Source organism: Anoplophora glabripennis, unplaced genomic scaffold, assembly GCF_000390285.2.
Source record: "Anoplophora glabripennis isolate ALB-LARVAE unplaced genomic scaffold, Agla_2.0 scaffold209, whole genome shotgun sequence".
NCBI classification, from domain to species: Eukaryota; Metazoa; Arthropoda; class Insecta; order Coleoptera; family Cerambycidae; genus Anoplophora; species Anoplophora glabripennis.
This window is the reverse complement of record NW_019416332.1, coordinates 587613-610741: the sequence shown is the minus strand read 5'-3', so window position 1 is coordinate 610741 and position 23129 is coordinate 587613. Positions and strand designations below refer to the sequence as shown.

General features: G+C 31.7%; 1 protein-coding gene across 1 annotated transcript; it reads left to right on the top strand.

Moving 5' to 3' along the window:
- The first annotated feature begins 1259 nt into the window (after positions 1–1259).
- Positions 1260–17350, top strand: LOC108906033. Its single transcript, XM_018709175.1, has 3 exons — positions 1260–2587; positions 11228–11430; positions 16441–17350. Exons 1-3 carry the CDS (start codon positions 1279–1281, stop codon positions 17056–17058), a joined length of 2130 nt encoding a protein of 709 aa, XP_018564691.1. The 5' UTR covers positions 1260–1278; the 3' UTR covers positions 17059–17350.
- Positions 17351–23129: the final 5779 nt, after the last annotated feature.

The window sequence follows — 23129 nt, the reverse complement described above, 5'->3', positions numbered from 1 at the left end:
CCGGTTAGGGACGAATGACAGGAATCATGACGTTATTAATGGTATTGGACCAGTGGCCTGGCCATCCAGGTCACCGGATCTTAATCCACTGGACTTCTACGTTTAGGGAAATGTAAAAGACAAAGTTTATGCTCCTCCAGTGTTAACAAGAGATTATTTAATTTTAAGGATTCAGCAAGTTTGAAATGATATGCGGCGAAATCCAAATGAAGTAGCTGCTGCAATAAATATTAGTTACACGATGTCGAGAATGTCTTGAGGTGGGTGCTATACATTTCGAGCAATTTCTTTAACTTACATTTCTATTTTATTTTGTAGTACATCACTAATTAAATCTGTTGTTTTTCCTGTTACAGTTTTATTAACATAAAAAATGAAATTTCATTTACATTGTATTTGTTAAAAGGGTTTTTATTTTTTTTACGCGAAAACGCTGAGTTGTACAGAAAAATCGAAAGACAGCTTTTTTCTTCCAAATTTAATGAAGAATCCAAATCTGACTTGTATTTTATGTAAAACCAGTGGCGTACCAATTTTTTCTTTACAAATATCCCTGAAGTTTCCGCATCGGAGACTGGACCACCCTGTATAATGAAGATGCAAATGACAATTGATCTAATCTACAATGCAATATTGTAATAATTCCTATAATATCAGTAGTAAAAACAAAGGGCTGTTACTATTAGCGACCCACTATTTTTAATTTCATTGATATACCTTAAAATAAAGAATTTAAAAATATGCATTGAAGGCTCGTTGCTTTCTAGAGACAATATTATGACAAAGTAGCTTGATCTAAATCAGTTTATTTCAATACTAGTACCCTTGTAGTGTGGCCCATTCTTTCTGACCCTAATAATTTAAAATATCTTTTAAAACTATGCCAAAGCCAAACATTAAAACAAGTGATCTGAGTACCTATACTTTCTTGCTATAAAAAAGGTGAATTTTATTTAACCAAATATTATGCATTAAGCAACGTAAATATTAATTGTGCTAAATTCCGTTAGAATATGGAATACTTGTGATAAACTCCTTAACAGTTTCGTTTTTCTTTAATAACCAATTTCCTCAAAGTGCATGTTGGTAGGGCAAATACGTAGCCCATAGAAGTCAAATAACGATTTTAAAAATAGGAGCACGGCTGTGTACAATTATATATCTACGAACCAATATAGCTCCATCTACCACCTCGAAGTTTAAAATAAGTTGCACAGTTAAAATACGACGCGGCACCAGCTAAGCAAACTCATCTAAATATAACTTAGTGTAGTAATCATGGATTCATTGCAAACACCTACAGAAAATAGAAGCGAAGAAAATGACAGTGAAATCCATAACAAAGAAGTTGATATTGCTCGAATCGAGGCCCTGCTTACGCCGGAACAAGTGTTTAGTGATAGTGTTGCGAGAAAACGGAGGAGATTTACGAAAAGGCGAAGTACAAGCTTGACAAGACGAGAGACGACACCGGCAAAAAATGCAGATGATAAGCTCACGACTACTTCCGACGAGGACATTCCCGAACGAAAACCGAAAACTCCCGAAAGGCGGCGTCCAAGAAGAACCAGATCAGCAACTAAAAGAGACGCGAGTGAAACGGAATCGGAACCTAATCGAGCTAAAGTAGAACGCCATATAAGACACAATAATTTCAATGGAAATGATTCCAAAAGTAATGCTAATAAAGACAAAATTATCCCAAAACCTCTGGAGGATAAGAAAAAAAGAGAAAGTTTATCGGACATAGCTCAAGCAGAGGTACTATCATTTTTAAACAAAACAAAAAAATCTCTTACTGCAGCTGCTATTCGAGGCAGGGACCGATTCAGGAAAACTGAAAAAGAATTAGTCAAAAGGAGTCAGTCTGCTCCACATCAATTTACTGAAGAAGAGTTAATTGAAAGTTTCAAAAAAGCACAACTTTTAAGCGTGGAAAATGCAGAAAGGCCAAGAAAATATTCTGACTCGAGTTTACGATCACTCACTCCAGAAATTCCTTTTGAACCTAAACCTTTTAGACCAGAAGTCCAAGCATTTGTCAGGCAAAGAAAAAAAGACAAACAATTTTCTACAAAAATTATAGAAGTACTTGACCCCAAAACATCTTTCGTTATATCTAGGAAAACTATTGTCAAACCAGACTTCAAATTGAAAGATTTATTTTCTAATCTTCGAATGCTTTCTGTTTTTGAAATCCGCAGAAATTATAAGGCTTATAAACTAGAAATGAAGGAAGAATACAAAAAAATCCGTAAGCTTTGGAACAAATGCATGTGTGAGCTTTTCCTTATTATGGTTCTATGTGGAATTGGTGGCATAATATTTAAATTTACTGAGGGCAGTTTTGAAACATTTTACAAGTGCGGAGTGAAAAGAGTTAAGAGAGATTTTATTGATTTACTGTGGATTAAAAGTCATAACTTAAGGGAAGAAGACTGGAAATCATTAGCTAGAAATAGGTTGAGGATATTCGAAGAGGAACTGCACACTGCGCACGAGGCTGGAATGACCAGTTACAGTGGACAAAGATCTTGGAGCTTTTTGAATGGCGTTGTATATGCACTAACCGTCATTACAACTATTGGTAAGATCAACATGAATTTTAAGAGAACATGTCTATTAATTTGGGAATTATAGTAATTGGCCTTAATATTGTATTATTTTAGTAGAAAAATTTTATGTGATCATAGGACAGAAAGGCCCTAGGATATAGGGTGTTGTGAGCATTTTTTCCAGATTATCTAGACATCACTTTCAACATACATACCCCTAGGGATGTGGTAAACTCTAAACTCTTAAATTATAACCATTTATAAATAATGAACTTCCGGGAGAAGTAATTGAACAAAATTTTATTTCTAAATATAATGATCGAAAAATATAATTTAGTTAAGTTGTTTAAACATTGTCTTTTAGTAATCTGGTTTCCCTTGTTTTTCTTACATTAATTTTGGGGATTATTGTTTTCCTATGATTTTATTTAGTTGGCTATAATTCAAGATACTTAATTTTACATAAAATTTCAAATTAATCAGTGCTGCCATTTTTCACAGCATACAATTAAGCTGTGCTTAATAAATAATTAAATAATTCAAATTATTAACAATCCTGAAAATAGTTTAGTAGCCTATAAAACATATCAAAACATTCAAGAGTACGTTTCTACTCAAAATAGTTATGTACAAAAAATTATTCTTTTCTTCATTCAGTTCAAAATCTAATTGTAATTCGGTTTCAAACTTGTTTTATCTCAAACCGTTTCGGAGATACCTGAAAAGTAATAAAAAGTAATATTACTTTCAGATGCTATCTTTTAAGGGCATGTAATCTCCTATTTCTCTGCATACATTCATATAAACTTCTCTTATTTTTAAACGTATGATGTACTTAAATTATTACAAGCTAATTTCAGAACACCTTGTATATATAATGTAATTATATATATTTAAAGATATATCTTAACTTGCTGTACTTTCTTTTGTCTATCATGACTTTCTAAATAAAAAAATCCGCAAATAGTGAAAATGTTAATTAATATTTATTTAATTTAGTTTATTTACAATACGTTTTTTGAAAAGCGAAAATACCTAAACGAGTATAGAAAAGTGTTTCAATGATAACCCTTGTCTAGACATTTAAATTGGTATTTATCTAAATATTACACAACCATATGCTTTAATATCTAAATAAAAATAAAATGTCGCAGATTTTTTGTGGGTAAGGAACATTTAAAATCAGTTAGTCAATTTGTGATGACGCCAACAAGACATAGCATATATATTACGCCTAACTAAAAATATGAAAGAATTCCAGTGGAATGAAACATTTTGTTTATCATCCACAAATAAATATATATTAATATGTTAGACAAAACTTTGCAAAGTTATGTACATGTGAATATTTGATTTTGATACAGTTTCTCTTACTTAAGATTGAAATAAATTTATTCCAAAAAGTGGAACAATCCTTATTTATTCCGTAAGCAAAATTCACTTACTCTTCTCAAATGCAAGACCAACTAGGACACTAGTATCAAAAATGGACATTTTTTCTTTGGAAAAATGTATTGATCAAAGTTGTTCAGAATCGTCCAAAATAGTTATCTAAGTTCAAAAGGAGCACGCGCCAATTACATTAAAAGGTGGTCACGGTCAACATTGAACATTGCTGTGGATACGACTTATTTTTGGTCTCTGGAATAAAGTTCCAATCATAAAAACGCCGGCAGATGGATTTTGGCCCCTTTCATTCCTTTTTTTCCTTTATTCCTTTCGTTTTAGACACGTTTGTAAATAGTGTAAAAATACATCGCGGACAGCGATGTCACCCATTTGCAAGGGGGGCAAAGTCTATGACCATACTTTCACGCCACGCGCACCGATAACCCACCCCTCCCCAAAATGGCAAAAAAATTACCCGAAGGGGATTAAACGCATATTTCATCGACCACATCTACTTTATTACCCATTTTCATGGGAGATAAAGCCCAGGAACATATTGTCACGCTATCCGCACCCCAATCCCTCCCCTCCAATTGGACAAGAACCAAGCCCAAAAGGGGTTACATACGTCCCTAATCTGTTCCACCGACCGGTTCTCCTCCATGCACGTTTCTGAGGAACAAACATGATGTCACGTTGTCTCGATCCTCTCCGACCACTCAAACGCGCCAAAATCACAAATCTACACATGTCTGTTTTTCAACCTCTATTACTGTTATAAAAAAACGTTATTCTACGTCTTTGCTCACACTTCGCGTTATCCAAAATCAACCGACGTGGAGGTGGAAAACCCTGATCACTTTGTCGTTTTGTTTCTTTATATGTTTTAATTTTTTAATGTGTGAGGTCTATTTTTCTCAGAAACGGAGATGGAGGAAAACCAGTCAGCGAAACAGATCAGAGATGCGTGTAACCCCTTTCGGGGTTGGTTCTTGGCAATTGGGATGGGTGGGGGTGGCGTGACAGTATGTTCATAGGCTGTATCTCCCTTGAAAACGGGTGATGAAACCTGTAGATGTGGTAAATGTGGTACATGCGTTTAATCCCTCTTCGGGGCAGTTTTTGACCAGTTTGGGAGGGGGGAGAGTTAAGAGTGGCCTGTCAGTATGTTCATGGGCTTTACTTACCTTGCAAATGGGTGACATCGCTATCTGCATTGCGTTTTTACTCCATCTGCACACATGTCTGAAATGCTAAAAAAAATAGTAATTATGATCGGAACTTTATTCCAGAGGCCAAGAATAACTCGTGTCCAAAGCAATTTTTAATTTTGAGCTGGACCTCGTTTTAATGTACGTAATTTGTGCGTGGTTTAAATTAAAAGAATAACATTTTATTATAAGACATTTGAAAGATATTTTAATGAAACAGTACCAATATAGCACAGCATTACACAACTTTAAACTTAAATTTTGAAAATTTTTCGTTCACTTTTCTAGTAAGAAATGTTGCCATTATGACTTTTAGATATCTTTAATATCTGAGATGCATTCACATTCTTGAAAAGGTCTTTGTTCATAAATTGAACCTAAAAATATATACTTTTTAAGAAAAAGAATTATTATTTAGGATACTCTCTATATACATGGTGTGCCATTTAACACTCCCACTGCCAATATCTCTGAAAGAAAGAAATTTATTTTAGTTCCTGAAACTGGGGTCGTTAGGCCCCTCGAATAGCTTCAAATTGCATTTAGAATTGTTAGTTCAACTTTTTCTATATAGTATCGCGTGGCGATACTAAAAAATTGTTTGATTCCTGGAACGTGGAAATGCGGTCCATATGAAAGATCGTTAAATTTTGAATAATTTTTGTAATATAAAGTTTTTCCCAATATTTACTTGTTTTCGAGACATGTCGACTTCAATATGCAATGATGTACCTAAAAGAAAAATCTATTATTTTATTTAAATCACACAAATATTATTTTAAAATATTGTTAAAATGGCTTTATTCACACCACATACTAACTAACAAACAATACATTATAAAAAACAAATGATCAACTACAGAAAAAAATTATACAATGGTAAATCTAAAAGCTGTTTTACATTGACAATTTATTGATCAATTAATTGATGACGTCGCTTCATCAAGAAATTGGACAAGTGTAATGCACCAAATCAGCTGTCAAATAACTGCATCAATTTATTCATCAAGTTCTTGACGAATTATAGCTGTTTTACATTGACAATTTATTCATCAATAAATTGACGAAGTTCTTCATCAATTTATTCACGAATTTATTGGTAAACAGTGTGGTTTTACACTGCTAAAGACTTTGTCAAGTTTTTTGACGTATGAATCAATTCTACCAATGAATAAAAGAAGGAAATAAATTTCAAAAATGTCACCTTTCCACTCATAATTGTAGTGATACAACAGCGGTACCGTTCTGACACATATTATATAAATATTAGTTTTTGTAAATAACAAATCAGTAAAAACAACGCAAAACTAGCACGACGCCACACAATTATTTACATATTCCAATAACATAACCTCATTACTGATCTGAGGCTGGAAATCTGTTGGGTTGGTACTTCCGAACTTCACGAAGAAATTGACGAAAATTAGAACATGCTCTAATTCGTCATGAACTTGATGAATAAATTGATGAAGTTATTTGACAGCTGATTTGGTGCATTACACTTGTCCAATTTCTTGATGAAGCGACTTCATCAATTAATTGATCAATAAATTGTCAATGTAAAACAGCTTTTATAAGAGATTAACCGTATTTTATCAAATATTATTAAAAAATTCAGTCATAGGTGGCTCATGTCATTTGTTTAAAATAAAACATGATGATGTATGGTGACAGTTTTCTAATAATTACAGTTTTGTCAGCTTGCGTCTTTCAATTTAAATATACCTACTAGTTATAAGATTTACCGTTGTACAATTTTTTTGCTGTAGCTGATCATTTATTTTTTATAATTTATTGTTTGTTATATGAATGGTGTGAATAAAGCCATTATAACAATATTTTAAAAGAATATTTTGACTCAGTGTAATTTAAATAAAATAATAGGTATATTTTGCTGTTACATCATACATTGCATATTGAAGTGCACATGTCTCGAAAACGAGTCGATCGATCTTTCAATTGGACCGCATTGCCACGTTCCGGGAATCAAAAAATTTTTTAGTATCGCCACGCCATCTGGAATAAAGAAAGATTTGAACTAACAATTTTAACTGTAATTTGAAGCTATTCGATGTACCTAACAACCCCAGATTCCGGAATTAAAATTAATTTCTTCATTTCGGAGATATTGGCAGTGGAAGTGTTAAATGGCACACCCTGTACAACAATTACATTGAATGTAATATTTTTTTTAATTTAGATAAATAGAAAAGAAATAATAAAAGTGTTAGACAGGCATATGTGTTAAGTTAATATTTTCATCCCCACACCACATTAACTGTAAGACAATAAATTATCTCAAATTGTGTAACTACCTCGAAGTCGCAATAAAATGCGTAATATGTACACATGTAAAATATTTTAATAAACTTTGAGCGCTAATCAAAGTAAGAAAAATTCCTACAAAATGGGCTTCACTGCAGTAAAGCTCTATAAAAGTAACAAGAATTTTTATACACAATTTATTTACTGTATTAGCGCAAAGCTATGCATAAATATTTCGAAAACGGCCATGATCATAGGTTAAAAACAAAAATTCTGTCTTTTTTAAATTTTTCTAATGCCTTTAGTAGTAGAAGACGAAAATAACGAGAATTTTAAAAAGTTAAAAGTAAAATCATTGCTATGCAGACATATTTAGTTCTCCAAACTACCCTTCTGAATCGCATATTATAATTCTATACATATGTAATTTGTGACTTGATTCACTATTTTTCGGACAGCCAAAGCTAAATGTACGTATAAATAGTAAATTGAATTTATTAAATTATATTTAAAAATATAAGTATGTAATTTATTTCAATTTAGAAAAAATTGTCATTAATTATTATTTTTGAAGATACTGTCCTTATCGATAGCATGCCAATGGTATTTTACAGTAAACTTAGTTTTAATGCGATAACATTCGCTCATATAAAGTTCGAGAGTAAATCGTACATGACGTGAATAATAGAGATTGATTCAGAATAAACTATGTTATTTAGAAGAAACTGATATACAGTATTAATTTGAAAGTTATATACACGGTGACTCATTAATAATGGTACACAGCTTAATGGCAGATTGTTAACGTCAAAATATAGCGATTGAGCCAAACATGCCTTACCTAATCAATTGTTGCTTCTTTTCGTTCTACAGAGTGTCAAAGTTGAACAAATATTTTCGATTTTTTTCTATATTTTAAGTATGTATGGACCCATAGAGGGCGCTACTAGCAACTGTCAACTATCAATGTAAAAATATGTCTAACTTTTTGGATTTTAGAATTTTGAATTTTTTAACTTGATATTACACCACCACACAAAAAAAAAGTTGTCTGAAATATATATGCGACATATGATTTTCGATGTATTTTCGCCCGCTGAACACGAATCCGGAGTCAGAATTGCTCCAGCACCCTTCAATTTTCAGCAAAACGCTGAAGAATCTTCTAAAAAAGGTAAATTTTCATTTTTCAGAAGATTCTTCAGCGTTTTGCTGAAAATTGAAGGGTGATGGAGCTACTCTGACTCCGGATTCGTGTTCAACGGGCGAAAATACATCGGAAATCATATGTCGCATGTACATTTCAGACAACTTTTTTTGTGCGTGTGATGGTGTTATTGAACTACGTTCAATTCTGAATAAAAAAAAGGTATACTTGCTACAAATCGATAAACTCAACCGTTTCCGAGATACAGACCGTTTAAGTTTTTGAGATTCTGCGGAATTAAATTAGAAAATTAGCAAGTCTTAAGATACCTATCCGAAATTAAGAATTAAGACATGCATTATAGCAACTGAAAATTTATTGTTATGCATATCTTAACAAATTATTAACCACCAGCGACTTCAATGCACTTTCTTAGCCTTTTATGTTTTTGTCTGACGTTAAATAAAGTTCTATGTTGTTTGATAATATGAACTGATTCTTGAATATTTGTCCACAGTTGTTCTTGACTATTAATAATGTTATTGTAAACTAGAGATTTAAGTAAAAATCCAGCGGATTTAAATCGGGGCTACGTGCAGGCCAAGATACTTCGCTACCGCGTCCAATCCCACGGTACGGTAAATTTCTATTAAGATATTCTCTTACTTCTTTAAAAAATAACGACAAGGAAAAAACTACTTCCTAATCAAATTGAGTAGAATTGACAGAAACAATATGGTATTGTACTGACAGCTGTCAATTTATTATGACAATGCCTACTACTAAGGAAAAAATAATTTTTTAATTCAATTCCCAAAAACTTTGTATCTCGAAAATGGAGTTTATCGATTTGTAACAAGTATACATTTTTATTTAGAATTGAACGTGGGTAGTTCAATAATTTCTAGTTAAAGAATTCAAAATTGTAAAATACTAAAAGTTAGACATATTTTCACAATGCTAGGACAGTACAACTAGCGCTCCCTATACGTGATCCGAACACTGTCTGCATATTCGTATTTGCCACCTCAAAAAACGTAAAACTATAAATTTTTAAAACAATTGGTCAACACATACTTAAAATATCGAAAATCGAAAATATTTTTTCAACTTTCACTTTGATTAAGACATATTTGGCTCCATCGCTATATTTTGACGTTAACAATCTGTTATTAAGCTGTGTACCATTATTAATGACTCATACTGTATAAGTCATGTAATTAAGAAAGGAGTTAGAAAATATACGGACGTCATTTAATTCGATTATAAAATTTTTACAACGTGTTTCTTGGTCAAAATTAACACAAAAACTTGGGGTCAATTTCGACTCTATGAAGATACAGCAACGTGAATATGACCCATTGATAATGTTGAAGTATCAGTATCAAATTTGATACTGTTTAAAGTTTTTGACTAATTGTAAGTATATCATACTATTCTAGACTACAAAGAACACGACGATATAATTTTTAATTTTTTGGAAATCCTGTGCTTTAGAAAAAACTTTCAACGGCAATATTTTTTTCAATTGTTATCACTCTTTCAGGATACTTACGTTTTTTAGGTTTTTCAAGAGATAAAGAAATTGACATTTCTCTGTATAAATATGAGCCAACAATATCCAAACACGTGTTTCAAATCTGATACGATAGGTACTGTAATAATTCGGAAATTATTAAAAAAAAAACGTTGTGAGCAGATTGTCTTCAAACTGTTATATCGAAATAGTCTACTCATCACTCACCGTAAAATGTAGAACTTCTAGGATCAATTCAAAAATCAGTTTATTAACTTCAATGTTTACATGGACAGCGGAAGAATATTGAAAATATGTAGTTTTTTAAAAATCTTCAATCTTCCTTAACACGTACGTATATTTTATTTTTCCACTTGAAGATATTTTATATATTTTATTGCGTTATATTGTAGTTGTAGTTATACCTTAACTTTGATTTATTAGTAATATATAAAAATCTATCAAGTTTTCCCATATATCTTATTTGCAAGAAAGTATGTTTTTCACAATGTTTGTAAAAACAAAGCACGAACCTCGAATGTACAATTTACTTGCGGATCTTATCAAATGGAAGATATTGAAATAGAATATATAAAGTATTTACTAAATTTTTTAAAAGTAAATAAATCGAGTTGCGAAAAGTCGGGTAGCAGAAATGTTTTTTACAAATAGAACTGCATATTTCAAATTCGTTGGATATAAAAATGTGTAGTCTACTTGCAGTTTTTATTAGTATTTCCAAACATTATCACCATTAATTTTGTTACTATACTGGTGGCCCATTGTAGTAGGTTTATTTATTCGTACATACACCACAGGCACACTATCCTTCCACAATAAGAAAACAGTTAAAATAAGAATCTACAAATATAAATTACTTAATTTAAACGTTTGTTTAGTAACAATTTTTACAATAAAAGTGAACTAGGTAACAATTTTTCTGTGTTGTCCCAAATTACCTTATTACCGTTACCTTATGGCTTCATTTTCGAAGCGAGGACAAACTATAAAAATCTTTCTTACTGTTTTACTTACTCAAAATTAGTATAATTCGCTGCAATATTTTCTGCAGCTACATAAGTTATCAATATCAAATTTATTACTAACATTGAATATTCGGTATTAAAATTTCTTATTGTTTTAGGTTACGGACATCTATTTCCAAAGACAATAACGGGAAGGGCACTTACTATAGTTTACGCACTTATTGGAATTCCTCTTTTCCTTATAGCCTTAACTGATTTCGGTAAACTGTTCACAAGGGGTATAAAGTTCCTGTGGTCCTTTGTAAGAAGGCTTTATTATACTGGTAGCTGCAAGAAGGTCAGGAAGACAGCACATATGAATGTAAGAATCATAGTTATTGGTTATTATTTAAATTATTTTAAATCATTCTGTTCTAATAAAATGTTTCTGTTAATTACACGATGAGAAGTCGAGCTTTTTTAATCTGTTTGCACACACTAAACTGTTCTTTTTTATCTAACGGAAATTGTTTGGTTTGCAAATACTTGTATCGTCTGGATAGAATAAGTCACAGTGATTTAATTCTTCTTCCAAAACTTGAACATACTTTTTATAAAAATATTTTTAATGTAAGATTGCACTTATACCGTATCTCTGAACATTTTTTTTGTTTTATAATGGTTGTAAGTAGCCTTCACATAAATTATACAACATACAACTAAAAGTAGCATAAAACTGTTGCGAATAATTGTTCTGAATTACAAAATCTTTATAGGCCTTAAATGGTGGAATTTAATACTGTTTATTTGGTATTAACTATCATTGCTTTAAGTCCATTAGTTTTCAGCATTCTACAGTATTATATGTTATTCAATCATTTAAAAAACAGAAACCTTAACTAGCTTAACCCCAATGTCTTCTTATTCACGCATTTACTAATATTGATCCATGTACTACAAATTCTGTGAACTAATAAGCAAGCTCAAATTTTTCAATTGCTATTAATTAATCTACATCTAAATTATAATGTAAATATTAGACTTAAAGTACACTAAAGTAAATAAATAAAAAAATTATGTTTTCCTGGTTGAATCTTTTCCGAGCTGGTTGTCACGTCGTCGATTTACAACCCTTGACGTTTCGAGAGACATATCCCTATCTTCTTCAGATATACAATTTCAACAGGGACGGTGGCGTGGATCTGCCAGGTATATTGAAGAGAGTCATCCGTGAAAGCAACCCACTGGAACTCAACAACGCGCACGAGGTCATCCACCGGAACGTCATGGATCAGTGACCACTTCAAATATAAATACTGACAAGATTAATAGATCTCCAGTTTCAGAGTAACTTCTGAAGAGAGAGCGATATGTTTCTCGAAACATCAATAGTTGTAAATCGACGACGTGGCAACCAACTCGGAGATAATTTAACCATTAATGACGGCCACGGAAGCCTACAAACAAAACCAAAATTATGTTTACCTAATATTTAACGTCTAACTCTAACCTCTGGATCTCCACTCACTTTAATTAAAACTAAAGTATATTTACTCCAACTCGGATTATACTAAGATTTAAGGTAAGGAGGTACCTGAATATAAAAATTTATGTGAAGAAGTTCGCGAAAAAAAAGGGTTGAATACCCTTATACCTTATAATTATAAAGCCTTATAAAAGTTATATAACTGTTGTATTACCTTTATAAAACTGCCATGATTTCCTTGCAGAAATTCCTTTGGAAACCGTTTAAATAACTTCGCGTATGTTCCCTTCACTATATTTCTATCTTCGTCTTAATACGTTTAATCTAGTATCTTCGTTTATTGAAGAGCAAAAAGTTAAGTTGCGACAAGAAACTTAAGATCATGTCTGAAATTGGGCGATACTGTCAAATACGGAAACTTTAATCATTATTATTAACTAAGAATTTTCAAAGTTATATATGAAAAAAAACATCAACCCAGTCTTTATTCAAAATTATTTTATATTTCCTAATTCATACTCACACATTTTCTAGAACATAAAAACTGCAAAATGGTTGCGAGAATGCAGAGGTCGACAAACAGTGACTTTCTGACAGCACGACATTGTTTCTGAGTGGTTGATAATTATAACAATATAGAAATCAACCACTCGGGGAACATTGCAAGCACAGCAATAAACGCGGTAGAGGGTTCGATGCTCGAGACATGAGGAGAACTCGGGAAGTTCCCTTCTAGTTTTCGGAGAGTGAATGATAAAAGTGCTCCAGGTTTCGCCCTGCCTCACGATGGTTGGACTTTCATACGATCTTATTTGTAAATTATTAAGTCGTCCTCCAGATAGAAATTTTAACAAAACCAGTGTCTTATATTCTTTTTATGTGATTTATTTTCTACTTCTTTTCGAAATTTAATATGCTGTTATTTGTTGAATACCGTCTTTGAGTTATACCCCCAGTGCAATCAAGGGTAGGTCGTAACAATACTTTAAATTTTAAATGATTCTACATCAGGTATACTCTGTTTGGAAATGAAAGAGAGTAATAAAACCCCGAGATAAGAACCGGCCATGGGCGTGGTAATATTTCTTTTCAGGTAATTATCGGGTAACACTAATGCTAACAAAAATGACAGGGATTGGAAAATCGACTATTTACAGACTTTTAAAGGAAACAAAAAATTAACAAGATACTGTAAATCCCCCAAAATCATCTACAGGGAGGTCAAAAGTCGTTATAGATGATTTCTTCAAAAATGTCATTCGCAGAAAAGTACACTCATTTTATTTTAAAAAAGAAATACCAACGCTAAACAAAATTTTAAGTGAACTTTCAGAGGACAACGATTTGCCAAAAATCAGTAGAAGCAAATTATGGGCCGTCTTACGAGAGTTGAATTTTTGCTGGGAAAAGCAGAACAGGAAGTCAGTTCTTATCGATAAAGATTAAATTATTTGTTGGCGAAGATCCTACTTAAGATCAATTAGAAAATTCCGTGACGAAGGGAGGAATATTTATTATCTAGACGAAACTTGGGTCAACGAGGGATATACTGTAACAAAAGTATGGCAAGATAAAAATGTAAAAAGTTTTCGACAAGCATTTTTGGATGGACTTTCAACAGGGTTCAAGGCACCTTCAGGTAAAGGGCGAAGATTAATAGTGACACATATAGGTAGTGCCAGTGGTTTTGTAGATGGCGGTTTACTTTTATTTGAATCTAAAAATACAGGTGACTATAACGAAGACATGAACGCAGATGTTTTCGAAGAGTATTTTACACAGATGTTGGATCTTATTCCTTCGGGGTCTGTAATTGTCATGGATAATGCCAGTTACCATTCACGGCAGACCGAGCGGACGCCTACTACTGCTTGGAGGAAACCCGATATAATTCAATGGTTATCCGGAAAAAACTTTTCTTTTGAAACAAATATGGTGAAAAAGGAACTTTTGACACTTGTCAATCTTAATAAACATCAGAAAAAATATGTTATTGATGAAATGGCAACAAATCGCCAAATAACGGTAATATGGTTACCACCTTATCACTGTGAACTTAACCCAATCGAATTAGTCTGGGCGCAGGTAAAAGGAGATGTAGCGCGAAATAATACGACATTTAAATTAAGTGAAGTGAAAATTTTGTTAAAAAATTCCTTGGAACGAGTAACTGCAGATAACTGGCAAAGATGTATACATCATGTACAAAAAGAAGAGGAGAAAATGTGGCAACTCGATAATTTAATTGACGTTACTGTGGAACCTATCATTATCAATCTAGGAGACGAAGATAATTCATCAGAATATATATTCAGTGGATGAATTTTAATATACCTACTTTTTTATTTTCTTTATTGTACATTTATACAACACTACATTTACTCACCATAATTTGAATTTTCAAAATAGATATATTTTTGTGTGAAATAAAAGTCTATTCATTAAATTTAAATAAATATTTTGATAATAATATTGAATAATTTTATTTGAATTACTAAAAACCCTCTTAACCCGGTTATGATGCTTAAAGTAGCCTCATGTTTTGAAATGCTGTTTTTATATTGTTTACTTATAAGAGAAATGGACCGAGAAATTGAAGCGGCATAGACAAAGACGGATTGTCGAGGATTAAATTTTAGCTACCAGCTACAATTTAGTACAGTCCGATCGCACAAAGTTTTTTTAAAAGTACACCTCATCTATACCGAAACTACATAATATAAAAATATTGAATATAAGCACCAGCACTACATTTATTTACGATTTGCATACATAATAAGCTTTTATTACTCTCTTTCATTTCTAAACAGACTATAGGTAGTTACGCATATCAGATGCAGAACAGTCGGGTGCATATTCTCTGCTGCGGTCAGCAGTCATCGTCATCTCAATCGTTAAGGTGGAAGCACTAGTTATCTAAAATTTTCTCATGATGCCAAACAAATTTAAGGTTCATACCTTGATTTTAAAAGTTATACCAATTATCTTTTGTGATGTCAACCTAGATCGATAAACTTTCAATAAAAATGTTAAACTGTAATTAGTCCTCGATACAGGGACGTTAGTAAAGAAATTGAAGCTTTTTATACAACGAAAACACCAGAAAATTAAGTAAAACGGAATATCGTTGCCTTGCAACACACTGAAATTTCAAGAGTCGCATTATTTATTGTACTCTTAGAGCATCATCACCGTCAAATTTTTACTGTTGAAATTATATGTTCTGATATATTAGTTTCTTTTATATATCATCTACTATTATGTTACTAAAACATAATATAAACCATCATCATCCATAACTATATTTCTTTCATACTATACTGGTTGATACCCATTATAGCATCGCTCAAGCAACTCGTTTTGCATTGGTGCATGAGACATTTTTTACCACAAAATTTTATAAATATAAATGGAACACCTGATATTGTTTTGCCACACATAGTTCAAATGGAAACGGTGCAAACCTGGTTTATATATAAAATTGAAATTATTCCATTTGTTTTGTTAGACTCATTTTCAATATGATGTATTAATGCAAAACGGATTATAGGAATAATCCTATAAATTGGATCACTCAGTATTTTGAAAAATTCGCAGTAACTTAAATTGAATATAGGTGCTTAAGATAATCTAAATTCATATTTGAAAAAATATGCACATTTATTATCTAAAATTATTAAACTAAATTAACTCATCAAGTTTCGTAATCCATTATTTCATGTAATTGGTCCCCCTAAAGAAATCGAAAATGTTTTTATTTTTCATCTACCAGCAATGATCAAACATTGTTTAGTTACGTTTGATCAATGATCAATTATAGGTGCATACACAAAATTATGGCAACGTCGTCTCCATTAAATCATCATAACAAAAGAATGTTAATTAAATAGCTCTCTCTTTTCACAGGAAATATTCAAAGGCGCTCAACTGATGTACGAAATAGCAACATTCAGAAGGCCATCAGTATACGACGCTGAAAATGTTCCGCCTCAATTTCCTCATCCTGCCGTTGCAACGCCAATTGGCTCCATAGAAGGAGTTGCTGATACAGACACCCCCACAACACCCGCCTTATCGAATTTCGAAATAGACGATGAATTTAATTTACCAATTACCGTGGCACTATTTATTCTCATATCTTACATTTTCATTGGTGCCTTGATATATTGCGCTTGGGAAGGTTGGAACTTCTTTGCCTCATTTTATTTCGTGTTCATTTCCATGTCCACAATTGGATTTGGAGATTACGTACCAACGCATCCCATTTGCATGATTGTTTCAATCGTTTATTTGGTTTTTGGATTAGCTCTTATGACCATGTGTATTAATGTCGTACAAGAAAAGCTCAGTGATACTTTCAAAAGAGCGTCCGCAAAACTTGGAGCCACTATGGGAATTGAAGTTGAAGATGATGGTAGTGTAACCACAGTGCCTCCTGAAATAGTTGAAATGCCAGATGTACATAATTCTGTCACTGTCTCTGGCAATACAGATAACATTGTTGAACTTGACAAAACTAAATAATATGAATGCAGATCAATTTTGTGATAATAAACATATTTATCTTTAATAATTCTATGAAAATGTTCGCTATATATTTTATGACACTGTTATGCAATTGTAAAAAAATATATTTGACTGTTAAATTCTTTCACATTATATATTTAAAATATCGATCTTTGCATCTCATGCACAACATTCTCCATATTGAAAGTTAAGTATTATTCAGAAAATGCGAAATGAAATAATTTTCTACATACTACCTATAAACATATTGATTTAGTTTTACTAGAATATAAATAATATGAGTGAGATTTTTTAAGGTACTTTAGATTTTGTCTTTCTATATAAGTAAATATTTTGTTGCTAAATACACTATATTTATATAATTTGTTTTCATTATATACCCCATAGTTAATTTTAAGGTCAATCATTAATTTGCACTTTTATGAGTACCATCAAGTCAAGTGTGACAAAAGACATATAACTATTTGAAGGAGTTGTTCTAAGATTACCAAAATTGTGGAGCTATAGAGTCAATGGCACATTACGATAAAAAGATATATTTACATATTTTAATATGATTATTATTATAAATGTATTAAGTAACAGAAAATAATGAATATACAGTATTTGTGTAGTTAGGAATTGATTAAAATTTCTAGCCATTCCAAATTAAATTATGTTATTTCTCCACATTTATTATGTAAGACATTCTTGTAATAAAATCGTTTCCGCTCTTATCTGCCCTAAATTCAAATGGAGACGCAGTTTTGATCCCACATATGTTTAAAAGTTGAGTTTCAAAATATGTAATACCTATTTCATAATGATAAATAAAATTATACAATAAATATTTTTATACGATTCAAAATAAATTACCTACCATACGATTCAAAATAAACTACCTACCTAAAAATCATGACACATGATTTTCTCATTATAATTTCATAATTACGAATTTTATCTGAGATACTCGTTCTGTTTATGCAATCCCCGGTAATAATATAACAAATTATTTACTGTTTTTGACTTTTTGGCCTTCAAAACACTGATTTTTTGGGGGAATTAACTAATGATAAAAAATTTCACTGATTTCACAGCCGTTACAACTGTAAACAGCTGTTAAAGATCGCGCCTGCGTATAGCAGCCAAGCGGCCGCCATTTTGAAGGGCAAACCGGTTGACTGGCCAGACTCTGTCATTCTAGGGACTCAAAACTTTGAAATAAAACTGATCCTTTTTGTTATTTTTTTTTGTATGTGTGCAAAAAGTTCTCTGATAAAAATAGCATTGAACCATGTTCATTAGAATAGTTAACTGATTAAAATTTTAGATTTTACGCGACATAGACTCATTGATTTATAGAATTACCACATCACTCGCTGGTGGTTATATAGTATTAGTATTATCACAGACAAAATACCTATCGCCACAGACCACTACTGGAATAGGCCGGCAGTTTTAAACTTCCGAATTGCCGGTAGAGTACACCACCAGCAGAATTTTAGGAAGAATTAAATGCAGTGGCCCGCATACCTACCCGTATCCTAGCAACATATAAACAAGACTTTGGTAATGTTGCCAGGCGTACTTACGGATTTCTTTTGTACACTTTCTTATCAATATCTGTTTTTTTTACGTTACTGTATTTACTTAAATGTATAATGTAGGTATTGATAAAAATGTTTTTAAAGAATCAACGAATATCTATGTAGTTTCATATGATATTCTGCAGCGGTGTTATAATTAAGTTATTTAATCATAATTTCGTTAATTAGCTACCTACTATTTTCATTTTTTGGTATTGAAATACTGCAGAAAATATATTTCCAAACAAACAAAATTCGTAATAATATAATTTTTTTAATATTTGATGACGATAAATTTATTTAATATACAAGGTGGGTTATTAGTACGTCGCGGAATGTAGGAATAGGTTTTTTTTTTTGTATTTTGACATCCACTTACAGGTTTAATAATTAAAGATAGAAAAAAACTTTAAACACAAATGTACGACTTTTCCTTTATTTCATTTGACATCAAAATTTGCTGGCATAAAATATATATGTTTAAAATAAAAAAAATCATTAAAAAAATTAAAATTCAGCCTTATGAAAATAACAAACAACGATTTTTATAACTATAACCTTTACAACAACATAAGGAGAATACCTAAAAATGAAATAACATTAATATACCTACAATTTTTACAAATCAACTTGCAAGTGATTGTGATGATACAGTTGAAAATATGTTTTAATTTACTATTAATTGCTTCGAAAACAAATTCAAAATTATCAAGCAGTTCGTCCTGTATTTTTCTTTCAATACTTGTAAATTTTCAGGTAAAAAAGAATATGTCTAAAGGACTGACAATGAGATCGGGGCTGTGTTCTGGGCACCTAAGGTTTCTAATAATATTTTTTAGTGTTCATTGACGGGATTCTTCCTCCAAAGTAAATTTGCCAATATTCCTGAAGAACGTTTGCACATTATTGTTATTTGAATAATACATGTTTTATTTTTCGTCATCAGAATAACCCATTGTAATTTTTTAAATTAAAATGGGTTATTCTAATAATGATAAATTCCATGTTTTTTAAAAGAAGGTTCGTTTCTGACGTTTTTGTCTGATTGTGTGTGAGAGAGATAGAGTTATAGTGTGCGATAGAGATAGAGTGACTCTGTCCTCATAGAGAGCTTATCTCTTTCTCTCTCTGCTGTCTTCAGGAGTCTCCCCAGCAATTTCCGGACACCTAGGGAGGGAGCGTGGGGTAGAGCGCGTGGCCTTTTTAGCCTTCTTTATCGATCTATGATGTTACACAGTATAAGAAAAAAAAAACGCTTTTTGCTCGTAACTCGGAAATGGCTGGAAATATAAACAAATTTCCCCTTGGTTCTGAGTAGAGCCCTCGGTAGGTGACGCAGAGCGGGGTGTCACAATATATGAAAGAAAAAAAAAACAGTATTTTTTTTTTAAATAATTGAAAAATGTCAACCCCTCCCTCTCGGGTTCTGTATGTTCCTTCTGCGTTGAATGCAAAAGGTCCGAAGTCGAAAATAAATTTTGGAAACAAGAGGTACGTCGTGTTATAGTAAAAAGGCCGTATAACTCGGAAACGGTGTGTTAAATCGAAAAAATAATTGAAAAATTCTCCCCACACCCCTAGTTCTGTGTGTCAGTTCCGCGTTGAATGGAAAAGGTCTGAAGTCCGTATGTGGAAAATAAATTTCGGAAAGAAGAGGTGTGTGAGGTGATACACTAAAAAAAGGTCTTATAATTCGGAAACGGTGCGTTGAATTGAAAAATAATTAAAAAAATCTCCCCACTACTCTGGTTCTGATTGTCCGTTCTGCGTTGAATGGAAACGGTCCGAAGTCAGTATGTCGAAAAACAAAAAAGTTAGTCAAAAATTGCAACAGCAGTAGCGAACGCATTATCTTATCTCTGTATTGATTGATGATTTGTTGTTTTTTTTTAAAAAAATTTCGTATTCAACTACTCCTTGAGGTTCCAGCAATTTTACATTGTGTTAATTTTTTTGAACACCTTGTGTCACAAATATGAGCACTACCAATGACATCCATGATATGCAACACTTGTGTCAATAATTATTTTACCTATCTAAAGAAATCAACAATAAGAGGCAGTACCCATCTAAGGATACACAACCTGTATAATGCAATTTTTTTAAACATAGGTGTTAATATCGTACCATATTGGAAGTCGACGCACAAATCTAAAAACATTAATTTCGAGTTTTTGAATTTTCCCATTCCAAGGTGATATAAAATAAATAATTAATTAGGTAAATTCATAGTTTTAATTCTAACTTGATTTATTTTATTTAACATTTAAGGCAAATGTGATTTCCAAACACAAGATAAGTTCCATATCTCTTTAATTACATAATTGAAAGCATTAAATTTATTTAGCAGTTATTATTTGGCAACAAAGCAACCGCTGGAACTGCCGCCTATTACCAAGTAGAAGAGTTACCACGCTAAATTTTATAGCTGGAAGCCGGCTAAGGAGACCCTGCTTCCATTTCGGGTTGCCAATTTCCAGCATTTAAGTAGCAGTCTGTAGCGATACGCTATATTGTCTGTGGTATTATAATACCTACTTTTCATTTCCTTCTCATCCATACTATACGGTAACAGTGAAAAGTGCAACATTTACATTATTGGTAAATTACTAAAGCATTTACATACCTTTAGTTAGTTTAATAAATAGAATACAGTCCACTAATTCTTCATACAACGTGCACTCTTTTTGTTTCCAAATTCTTTCTATTTCTGTTGCCAGTCCTTGTTTTTTTCTGAATATTTTATCATTTATATAGGTAAGTGGTAAGTGATATTTTTTTTCCGATTTATCCTGAAATCCAGTTATCCTGTTATCCAGTCTGTTATGTGCGATGGTTTTGTCAATGCGTATAGCGGTCCCAATATAATTTATAATATTGATTTTCTAGTATAGTTTATGGTGTGTATGTATAATATGGATCTGTATATTTATGCAGTTGGTATTGTAATGCTATTGCCTGCTGTGTAATTCTAGCTACTGTATTTGTTATTACTATTATTATCGTTGTCGTTATCGTTATCGTTATGTTTATTGTTATCGTTATCATTATCATTTTCATTATTATTCTTTCTTTTTTTATATAATTACTTACTATTTTTTAGACATTGCTGGTGTATTTCAATGCTGGTTGGGGAATGTAGACTAAAAGTACTGGTTTCTGTAATATCAACAGTTAGTAATCTTATGTGAGGATATCTATTGCATGAGTAGTTTTTTGGAATCGCCATTTGAGATGTTTTGGTGCATGTGTATTAGATATACAGGGCGAAGGGAAGCGTATTTAAATTTTCCCCTTGTTTCATATAGTCTTTTTCAATCGTTTTTCATATCTTTCATTTTACGAGTTCCGAAAATTTTGCCTTCGAAAAGGAGTCGCCGTATATACATGTGTATATATGGTTGCATACTTTCAAACTCGTATTGTGATGGAAGCAGTGTTGGTGGTTGTATAAAACAATTTCCAGTTAAATCAATATTTGTGTCTGAAATCGAGCTACAATTAATTTTTATGGGTACTAATTAAAAATGTATTTATTTACTATCATTAAATTGCAGACAATTAAAGAAACAAATAGACCAATTAAAAATATTTATTTAAATGCAAAAAAGGACTTAATTAAAAATAGCCTATACACTATTATCTGCAGAACATATTCACTTGCAAACAATTACGACAATAAAAAAACTCCATTCTAAGTCCAAGTGTTGATTATTGACACGAACGATCAACTAATATTGCAATTGATAAGCAAACAAACAGGTATTTGAAGAATTCTTCAATTCAGTATATAATACGTACCTAATAGTAGTCATTGACCTGTTCATCATGAAATATTTTGTAAATTAATACATTTATGAATTAACAACAGTCTGTAGTTGCAACAACGTAAATATTTACTGATCATAATAATTAAAGTACATAGGTATTTATCTTTATAGAAAAAGCCAGGGTTAAAAATCAGCAGACTAAATACAGGAATAACAAAAGTTTCTGACTGCATTACGACTATATTCAATATAAAACAACATTGCAGCCGAAAAAAAAATTAATAATAGATATTAAGATTAGTATTAACCATGTAATTTTGTTTATTTTCAGATATTTAGTTAATCAATAACTAACAATTTAATTTTTTCTATTTAAAAAAAAAAATAAACCTTAAAAACTTTCTTCGGGGCCAAGATTGTCGAGAGAACTCTGCCCCAAAATGGCTATCAGTAAATCGAATACTTAGCGGAAATAGCATCAAACAACATAGCTCTTATCCAATAAGCAACAAAAATATTTTCGTGAGCAAATTATTTAAAGAAAACTGCCTAGTAGAATGTAATCCAGTGGCTGGCTATACAGGGTGACACTGAAGTTGAGAGAAACAAAAGGAAACTCCAAAACTTCCAGGAAGGGTTTTAATAACAATAAAAAAACAGAACAAACAAACAAAATAACGACACAACGGGCTCGAACAACATTATTAATTAATTTATTGACACGCGACAGCGT